At 39.8% G+C, this 10,713-nt stretch overlaps 1 protein-coding gene across 1 annotated transcript in view; it reads left to right on the top strand.

Annotated features, from left to right (window-relative positions):
- The first annotated feature begins 366 nt into the window (after window positions 1–366).
- Window positions 367–10,713, top strand: part of RAB11FIP2 (RAB11 family interacting protein 2) — a 44,346-nt gene continuing 33,999 nt past the window's right edge. The window contains exons 1-3 of the mRNA XM_007936849.2: window positions 367–719; window positions 8,152–8,594; window positions 9,295–9,763. Coding sequence (XP_007935040.1) covers window positions 367–719; window positions 8,152–8,594; window positions 9,295–9,763 — 1,265 coding nt within the window. The remainder of the gene's footprint in view (window positions 720–8,151; window positions 8,595–9,294; window positions 9,764–10,713) is intronic.

Consider the following 10,713-nt stretch of genomic DNA (forward strand, 5'->3'; position numbering starts at 1 on the left):
CGGGCCCAGGTAGTCGGGCCTCACCTGCTCGCAGGCCCGGGAGCCGCCCGCCTCTGAGGCCCGTCGCCGGGGCCGGCGGGACGGGAAGGTGGAGAGGCGAGGCGCGGGGGTCCTCGTGGAGGCCTGGAGCGCGGCCCGGTGATGGTGGGCCCCTGCTACTCCGGAGGAGAGGAGCTCCCCAGAGTAGCGTGCCCCCGGCCTGCCCCAGGCTGGCGTTTTGACATCAGCCCCAGGGAAGTGGGGCAGCTCCGATCTCATCTGATGTCCCTTAAGTGCACTTAGGATGCAGTGGGCAAAGCTTTAGACTCTTCCCCCTGTGAGGGCACTGCCTGTGCGCGGGAGCTCGGTGCAGAGAAATACGGCAGAATGATGCTGTCAGAGCAAGCCCAAAAGTGGTTTCCAACTCACGTGCAGGTCACAGTGCTTCAAGCCAAAGATCTTAAGCCTAAAGGCAAAAGTGGTACCAATGACACATACACTATCATTCAGCTGGGCAAGGAAAAGTACTCCACCTCTGTAGCCGAGAAAACTCTTGAGCCAGTCTGGAAAGAAGAGGCCTCGTTCGAGCTGCCCGGATTGCTCATGCAGGGGAATCCGGAGAAATACATCCTGTTCCTCGTAGTTATGCACAGGTCCCTGGTGGGGCTCGATAAATTTTTAGGGCAGGTGGCAATCAATCTCAATGACATCTTTGAGGACAAACAGAGAAGGAAAACAGAGTAAGTTATGTAATTTACTTTGAATTTGGGGGTGCTTAAATATATGCCAAGGAGCCCCGAGGGCGCAGTGGTGAAAGCGCGCGGCCGGGAACCAAAAGGTGGGCGGTTGGAACCCCCCAGCAGCTTCCAGGGAGAAAGATGTGGCAGTCTCCCCCTGTGAAGAGTACGGCCTTGGAAACCCTCTGGGGCGGTTCGACTCTGTCCTACTGGGTGAGTCAGAACAACTCGATGGCAATCGGTGGGTAAGTATGTCTTATTTATGGATTTTCTGTTGCAGATTATTTGTATATTTGGGGCATTGGTTTGGGGGCTGAAGTATGACCCAGGTTTAAGCACCATATTTGCCTGGACTGAAGCAAAAATAGCGCTTTGAAGAAACTTTTTTTTTTTTTTTTTTTTAATGGCATCATTAATGACCCGCTATCCTCTCATTTCCATTTGGGGTAAATATCTGTGAGATAATCATGTATTTGGCACTGGGCTTTAAGAAAATTTAACATTGTTTCCCTAGAAGAGGACTGGATCACTGTGTTGAACTACTGAAACTTTAGTTACGTGTTAATTGTTTTAATTGTCAAACATTCAAATTTTCCGTAAAATGGAACATCAGGAAATTATATCTGCCCATGTAGCATTTTGATATGAATGTTGGACTCTGAAGCTGCCAAAAGGTAAATGGTCAAATGTAAAACTCAGTGTTTAATTTCAGGATGATAAACCCAATTGGCCTTTAACTTGACCATTTTTCAGGGTCAGTACATCTTGATGGAGTCTAAAGCTGTTAAAAAAGACAGTTTTTAAAGTGTGTACAGACGTTCTCAGGGTTGAACTTACAACAGTGTTTTCCTTGGAATTTACACTTTATTGAAGCTAGTGTATTACTTCAGAATGAGTTCTGCAAAGCGGTTGTATCTAGACCATGTGCGATGTTGTCAGGTTGAAGATAATTAAATTCTTGTGATGAAATGATTTAATGACACTTTCAATGAAAACATGATCTTTTATTACTTTCAAGCTTGGGTTAGATATTTTCTCATTTTTTAAAAGAGCCATAATATAAGTTACCATCAGAATATTCTAGCTTAAAGTGGAAAATAGTGTGTTTTCAGAGATAGGTATACTCACTGCTTCCTTAGACTTATTTTTTTCTAGTCTAAGAGAACATTAAGATTAATGGAATTAATGAGAAAGAAATACAGGTTGAACTTAAATCTTCAAATTTCCAGAACAGCTGTGATATTTCTTTCAGTCAGGACTTTATTTTCTCTTAGTTTTTTTCTTTAAATAATAATAACTTTTTTAAAATTCACATTAAGTTTTTATATTTTAAATTGATTATCTCTTTGACTTTTTTATACATATCTGCCTGCAGGCTTCTTTTGATTGTGGAGGTTTTTTTTTTTTTTTTTTTTTAAATCATGTCTTTACCTAAGATGTAATGTACAGAGTAGAGGGACAGAAGACTAAGAAAGGGTAGGAATGCAAGAGGAAAAATGGTAAACATTTAAACTAACTGAGTAGACGAGAATATTTTAAGAAACAGAAGGAAAACAAATGAAAGTGGAAGTCAAATATGTATCAGTGACTTTAATAACCGAACGATTTGACACCTAAAAAGCATCATCTCACTTTTCTGTGGTTTATCAAATTTAAAATGTAAAATGAATAATTACCAAATTATTTCTATCAAATTGCGAATTGTAACTAACATGTCATCTGTAGTATTTAAAATGTGTTTAAACTTTTAAATGTATTGAAATTTCACATTTCTTACTGTATTGACAGTATTTTTAACAGTAACGAATGATGTATTGCAAGCCTTCTGTGAAATAGAAATTTTCCAAGGGAAGTCAGCCCAAGTGTGAATCCAGAGATTCTGAGGGTGAAATAACCTTTAAAGTTTTTCCTTTTCTTCTCGTCTTTGGCAGCATCATAGTCACCATAAATCTGGCTGTGAGCGGTACCCTTAGATTGGAGTCTTGACCGATAGAAATTCTGTACTGGCTGTTAAATGAAATTGACTAGCATTTTTAGGGGAGAACTACTTTTAAATACTATCAGCAGGGCTTATGATGTTACTGTATTCAAAGTGATTTTCACGTTACTCTACTCTTAACATTTTCTTCCTTTGTGGCTAAATGAGGACCACATACTTGATGAGGTATCTTTATTGGTAATATTTCTCATTTTTTAATATATTTAATAGTTTCCTTTTTCCAGCACAGCTGTACATGTGGCACGGTGAGAGGCAGGCTTGAGTCCTGGTGCGTTGCAAGAAAGAGACTTAATATTCTGCACGTTGCTGAACCTTGTCAGCGTATTCCCAAGTGCTTTATAGAAAACCGGTATGAGTGATGAAGGCCACCAGCTGATTTTGAAGTCCCATGAAAGTGCTGGTGTGACACTTTTTGCTTCTCTGACACTGAAGACAAGTATTTACAGCCTGTCTTCCAGTTATGTCATGATACGCAAAGAAGTGTGATGGCTGAAACTATTACTTCACTTTTTTTTTCTTCTTCTTTTTTGAAGGAGATGGGAAAAAGGGTCCGTGCCAGAACGCTTTGAGTGGAGCATGGAAAGAGAACTTCTGTATCTCTCACTTTAATGGGTGTCTGGATTGGTTCTGGCACGAGATTTAAGGAAATAATACAATGTTTAATAATAGAATGGTGAAATCGTTCATGCTGTTATGTAATATTGATTTTTTACAACAGAAGTGGGTGATGTTGGTTTTTATTTATTGCTCATGAAAAGTAACGATGCTCTGAGTCCCTGGAGTTAGAAATGGCGCAGACACATGGGGCAGATTCCAGGTCTGTTGCGTGTGTCTCTGCACCGCACCTGCATCCTGGCCTCTGGCACCCTCCCTGCCAGGCCTGTCCCGTTTCTGACCACACAGCACCAATTGCTTGGGAATGGTTCCCACATGTGTGGTGGTTTTTGCACATGGACCCATGCCCACTAAAAATTGAACTGAAGCCATGTACAGTTTAAATCCAGCACTCCAGAGGTGAAAAAAAAAATCAGCATTAATCCACTAAGCCCCACATGCTATGTCTTCATTTTATCTTTATGAAGCCTGGGAAAACAAGTGCTATCTCTGGAATGATGGTTGAAGGTCTCATTAAGACTTCCCCATTAGAGCCGTTCCAGACTAAAGCAGCTAAAGTTACTTGTCATGCCTACATTTTTTTTGAGTATATTTGCGAAAATTCTTTGCAACTTTTTATTTTTCTCTTGAGATGGGGGAGAGATGAGAACTATACTGAGTTTACAGTTTGCATTCAAACACTGACTTGTTTTTTTTCTTTAAGCCTTACCTAAGTATTTGGTAAGTTCCTTACTGAAACAAAAGCAAAACAAAATAACACCACACACACCCATACATACACGAGTCGTAGCCTGTGTTATGAACACAATTCTAGAAATCAAAGTTCAGTGAACATTTTTTTAGTACAAGGCAAACTGGCATCGAGGAGCTTACATGCTCGCAAAAGGAGGTGCGTGTTGCCTTCCCTGTTGGCTGTCATGTCCCCTGACTGCATACGGTGTCCTGTAATGTATGACCACTTATGTATTTAACCTTATTAACATATGTGGTTCATCAAATCAGAGGGAACTTCTCTTTTCCTGCAGATGTTACTCATCAACTTCGGAATTTTTACTTATTGACTTTAATCCAACATTGGGAAGTTACTCTCTGTGCTTTGGTTTCCTGGTCTCTGAAATAAGGGTGTTAAGTAGATGGGTTTGTTTGGTCTTATTTCTAAAAGTCTATTTATTTTTATGACCCTTCCTCCCTTCCTTTTACTGAGCTATTTGTTTTCTGAGCTTTGCTATACTTTGGTACACACATGGGGATCGTACATGCTGCTGTGTTGGTTTTTTGTTGTTTTGTTGCAAAATACATTGGCCTATTTTCTGTGTAGCCTACTGGTGACAGTGTTTGTGAGGTACCACCCTTCAGAAGTGGTTCTACCCTTGCCCCTTAAAATGGCTGTTTTCCTCAGCTAGGAGTTGATAACTGCGTGCATAACGTTGTTTCATTTCTGGACTTTGGGTGCTCGATTTTGTATCATTCAGGCTTCTCTATTCCACAGCATTTACTGCTGTCATTTCTTGTTTCTAATCCCTGTATCTTCAGAGTTCATCATTTGTCTCAGATTAGGGGTTTTCTCAGTTTAGGGACTTAGGTTAATGCTTCCTATTGTAAAATAGCCTATTCTTAAAAAAAGAAAGAAAGAAAACTTATCCTGATGTAACTAGATCTTAATTGGTTGGATTGCTCCAGTTTAGTTAACCAAGAAAATATTTTTTTCTTGTGTGTTGCTTAGGAATTTATGAGACTGGTCAGCGTAGAAGAAGACATTGTCACAGGGCTGAAATTTATTCTGAAGGTGAAATGTGTTTTTGGTACACAGCTGGACCTCAGGATTTGCAGTTTTAAGAAAAGGGATCACGGTATCCTAAAGTCACGTGAAAGGACAGTGAAAAGAGTGGGAGTCAGGAATACCCCTGGGAACTTACAGGTAGCTTCTGGTTCTAGGCTTCAGTGGAAATAGAACAGTTCCCTCTGGTTAAGTTCACTGATAATGACAGTCAGTGAGGCACCTGTATTTCTGTCCATGAAGGAAGAACTGTAACTGTAAGCACTTTCCTTACAAATCTGATTTTTCTAAGGCCATAGAGGAGCGATGGGATTCCTTCCAGCTCTAGAGGAGCCTGAACCCTGTTATAGGTGTTAGGCTCTTCTGCTGTTTGTTGTCAAGAGGTGCTAGGATAGTTCTCAGTTCTTGATAGGGATGGAATGTCATTGATTTGGTCCCATTGTTTTGCTCTGTTCTCTTTTACTGAGAATTAGTGTTAACTAGGGCCCCAGGAGCATCATTCCTGGCTCATTTATGACTTGCAGGTTTGGAAGGTTGTTTGGGAAACTCTTTTGGAAGAATATAAGCTCTGTTGCTTCCTAAAGTTTGCTGAAGATAAAGGAAGACTCTTGGAATGTGTCAAACATGTTTAAGGTAGGATCTCTGACTGGCTTGTAGATCAAAGCAAAGAAAGAAAGATGTGTTTGGGGTGTACTTTTTCAAAATGATGGAGAGTCTAAATTTTAATTCTTTAATATTATGCACCCAAGGGGCCCTGGTAGCACAGTGGTTAAGCACCCAGCTGCTAACCGTAAGATCGGCAGTTCAAACCCACCAGCTGCTCCACGGGAGAAAGATGTGGCAGTCTGCTTCTGTAAATATGACAGCCTTGGAAACCCTATGGGCAGTTCTACTCAACCTGTAGGATTGCTATGAGTCTAAATTGACCCCACAGTAGTGTTTTTTTTTTTTTTTTTTAATGTAACAGTCTTAATTAAGGAACTCTGGAATGTTTCCATAGAGTTTGGGGGTAGAGCTAGTAGAATAAAAAGGGGATCTATAGAGTTACCTTGATGTAGGTTTGTCAGTCTGATGACTGTATGCACATCCTAAATATGTTGAGATTGCAGCCCATTCCCACTGCTCTCCAGGCACCTTGGAAAGGAACGGTGGCTAAGCTGGTAGTATGTTCTAGGGCTTTTGAACACCAAGTGCCTCTGCAGCTGCTAGTGAGTTTCATCTGAGTTCCTTCCTGCATCAGGGGAGGTACTTTCAGAATTGTCCTCTTAACCTTATTCAGATACTTCTTCTTATAAGTGTAGATGCTCAGATGTATAGATTAGAGAATTATTAAGCTGCTTTAATATCCTGGAGTGGTGGGCAAGTGTTTGCCAAGTAGTCTTTTACTAAAAAAAAATCAGTGGCATAAACTGATGATAGTATACATGGGTGTTTATGTTTTCTTATTCTAAAGTAATTCTCAAAGAATGAAGTTCCAATCTCTTTAGAAGTGATCGAATACTTTGTGTAATTTTTTACATGTATCAATGTACAGTTTACCCCAGGTCTCCCACTCTAGGCCATTTATACTGTGGTTAGTTGTTCTATGTATGAGAGGCGCTTCTCCTCCCTGGAAAGACCTGGGAAGCAGTCTCCCACCTGATGGATAGTAAATCTAATCTCGTTTTGCCATACCCTGTTGGTAACAATGGGGATGAACTAATGTAAAATTAGATCAGAGTTCCTTTGTAGCTAAGAAAATTTGTTACACTTGCTTAGAGCTATATTTAAATAATAACCTGTCTGCAGGAATGAGTATTAAGCTTCATTGTTAAATAATGTGGAACATTGTAGAAATTCTTTTCTGGGCTTCATTTTGCAGGGTTTCTTTTTTTGTCGGCTGTTGGCCTGTAGAATGACCAGTGACCATGGTGACACTGACATCTGGAGAATTTCTCAGTCGTAGGTCAAAATACTAAAAAGAAAACCAAAATAAACTCCAGTTTTTATACTCATTAAAAAATGGACAGTGTAATGAGGGGGGGTGACTGAAAGCATACAGTTTAGCTCCATTTAAAGTAATTTTAATTTGATATTGTCACAGTAGCAATAGTTGAGCAAATAGAACCTAACAGAAAGCATTTAAGCTGCCCCCCCTTTTTCCGCCCATAACAAATCATAATATTTGTTGCTAGTCTTTGTCACTTCTTGCATTTTACTCCTTTTGCATGTTTTATTCAGGAAAATACTTTGAATTTAATGAATGAATCGAATGTCAATTACATCATGTGCAATTTTCATGATTGGCAAACTATGTAGTAGTCACCAATGTTGGCAAAATTCTTTTAATGCTTTTTACATAATGTTTTTGGTGGGGGCTAAAGTATTTATTATTTTATTAAAAATGTGGTCATTATTTGTCATTTATATTATTTAAAAATAACCTGTATTGATGAAGACTTCCCAAGTCTCTACCTTGGTGTCTTAATATTACAAAATGTTCTTAGGCCATTAAACTCAAAAGGAAAACTCAAAAAACTCACTGCTGTCGAGTCAGATTTGACCCAGTGACCCCTCTTTGTGCTTCGGAGGCTGTATCACTATGGAAGTAGATTGCCCAATCTGGGGAGTGGCTGGTGTGTTTGAACCGCCAGCCTTCTTGTTAGCAGTCAAATGCCTTAGGCACTAAGCTACCAGAGCTTGTACTGTAGGCCATTAGCAATGCATATTCCAGATGGAAACCTATTGGCTATGATTGTTAAGAATGTTTGATGAGTGATTTTCAAATCATAAGAGAAGGATTCTCTTGAGAACCTTTTCTTTTCAAACCTGTTTCAAACCTAAAGACATTCTTTCGGTGTACATTACATCGCAGAAACAGTGAGTAGATCTTTACACAGTGGTAAAACCAGCAGTACTCCGGCTGATGGATTTTCCTCCCTGCTTAGATTGCCCTGATGGACAGGACAGTAGCTTTGTCTGGAAAGCTGTATGTGTGTAGTAGAGTGCCATGTCTTCTCTTCAGTCCATGTTACAACCCATTTTTCTTTTTCCTTCTCTTTAAGGTGGTTTAGATTAGAATCCAAACAAGGAAAAAGAGCCAAAAGCAGGGGTGAGATAAAGGTCAGTATTCAGTTTACAAGGAACAATATGACAGCAAGTATGTTTGACTTATCAGTGAAGGACAAAACAAGATCTCCGTTTGCAAAATTGAAAGATAAGATGAAAGGTAGAAAAACTGATGGGACCTTTTCAGATACGTCTTCTGCAATCATTCCAAGTACTCATATGCCTGATGCCAGTACTGAGTTTTCCAGTGGTGAGATCCAGATGAAATCCAAACCAAAAAAGCCTTTTCTTTTGGGTCCCCAGAGACTTTCTTCAGCACATTCAATGTCTGACTTAACTGGGTCCCACGTCTCTGCTGAGAAACTGAAGTCTGGCACCATTGGTCAAACGCATCATCTTGGGCGCCAGATAGATTCCTTCGGAGCAGTTCCAGAAAGTGGTAAGTGGTGGGTTCTCATTGTACCCTCACTGATCTGAAACATGCTTAATGGTTTTTAAAGTTTAACTTCTAAAGTTGAAGAAGAAAAGTTGGATTTTCTCAGGAGTATTTTCTATGTATAATCGTACATCAAATACTTATTGAGTACCTACTGTATCCTGAACTGGTTGTTCATTGATACCAGAGTTTGTCTGTACTCATATTTAAGTTAATAGATGCTGATAAAAGGAGCCCCAACCCCTCTCATGACCTGTCTTCATTTCTTGGCTATTTCGCCTTTCTCCAAAGGCAGAAGGATGAATGAATATTCCATTTCATCAGAAAGCACCGGGAGTGTGGGTGGGGGGTGGAACTTTTATGCTCAGAAGAAAGAAGATAAATTTAATGCTAAATGATGACAAAACAAGCCTTTGACAATTTTCATGCCATTCAAAACCTCTAGTTTTGGCATCACAGTGTGCTTATGTAACTTTCTTCCTGAGCTGGGTAGATTAGTAATAGTTTAGCAACACACTAATTGTGATTAGCCTGGATACTTGAGGGTACATTGTAAAATTGTTCTCCTTGGTTATTTAGAAGGTTAATACCTTGAAATGGGTAGTTGCTCTCCTTGTAAAAGCAGAACCAGTGTGCACACTGAACGTGTCAGGGTGTGATGTAACGTGTCAGTGATGATGTGTCACCACAAAATTGTTTGCAGGAAGTCTCAAATCACCACACAGACGAACGTTAAGCTTTGATACTTCTAAAGTGAACCAGCCTGACACCAGTGTGGATGAAGGTGAATCGTCCTTCGGAAGACAAAATGACCCATTTACAAATGTGACCGCTTCATTACCCCAGAAATTTGCAACACTGCCAAGGAAGAAAAACCCATTTGAGGAAAGCAGTGAATCGTGGGACAGCAGTGTGAATTTATTCTCAAAATCAGTTGAAGTAAGAAAAGAAACTAAAAGAGAAAAAAGGGAGAAAGTGAGCCTGTTTGAAAGAGTCACTGGGAAGAAGGACAACAGAAGGTCTGACAAGCCCAACGATGGGGGGTCAGGTAGCCCTTGTGACTTGAAATCCCCTAATGCATTCGGTGGAAGTCCGCAGGACTGTTTTGATTACGAGTCAACCAATCCGTTTACAGCAAAATTCAGGGCTCCAAATATAATGCCATCTTCAAGGTAAGCTCAACATGGGGAAATTGTGCTCTTTTGGGAAATAATTGTACTTGAAGTATCAAATATCTTTTAAATACATGACTATTTTTATTTTACTTGAAAAAGAATTCTTCTTGCTTTATTTTCATAATAAACTAGGGAGCCAGGTAATATAGCATATATCACTAATTGAACTTTTTATTTAGAAGTGTATAGAATTCTTATTCCTGATCCTAGATGATGTCTGCTATGTGAGTCAAAATCCTACCAACTCTCAAGAAGATAGTGGCATAGCTTTTGATGAGAGTTGGTGAGAATGAATTACCAGTCAGTGTTAATTCAAGCCAGAAATGTAGATATGTTGTATTTATGATGATTTTTTTTCCCAGGGATTAGCTCATGGGCTACGTGGAGAGGATTAGTGGAGCAGTGGTAGCTCATGGAAATACTGGCTTAAGTTTTCATTTTCCTAAGGAGCTCTGGTGGTGTAATGATTAAGGCATTCGGCCACTAACCAGCAGGTCGGTGGCTTGAACCCACCAGCCACTCCATGGAAGAAAGAGGAGGCATTCTGCTTCTGTAAAGATTTACAGCCTTGGAAACCCACTGGAGTCACTATGAGTCAGAATCGACTTGATAGCAGTGAGTTTGGGTTTTTTAATAGGGATTGACTGTCCTTATTAAATGGCTGCATTAATATTTGTGAATATTAATTGGAATTCATCGACCTTTGTGAGTATAAACACACCAAAAAGTATCTCTGATTTATAGTCAGATGTGATCATTATTGGGATAAATACTGGATTTTCAAACTATAGCTTCTCAGTTACATATACGGTAATCCTGTCCTTACTGTTGTGTATGCATTTAAATAAGTGAACAATGGAATAGCTAATTAAAGAAACCTTAAGAAGGGAGCTCGGTAGCATAGTGGCTAAGGCACTTGACTGCTAACCAGAAGGCTGGCGGTTCAA

This window comes from Orycteropus afer, unplaced genomic scaffold (assembly GCF_000298275.1).
Source record: "Orycteropus afer afer isolate SDZICR_OR568_19922 unplaced genomic scaffold, OryAfe1.0 scaffold00038, whole genome shotgun sequence".
Lineage (NCBI taxonomy): Eukaryota > Metazoa > Chordata > Mammalia > Tubulidentata > Orycteropodidae > Orycteropus > Orycteropus afer.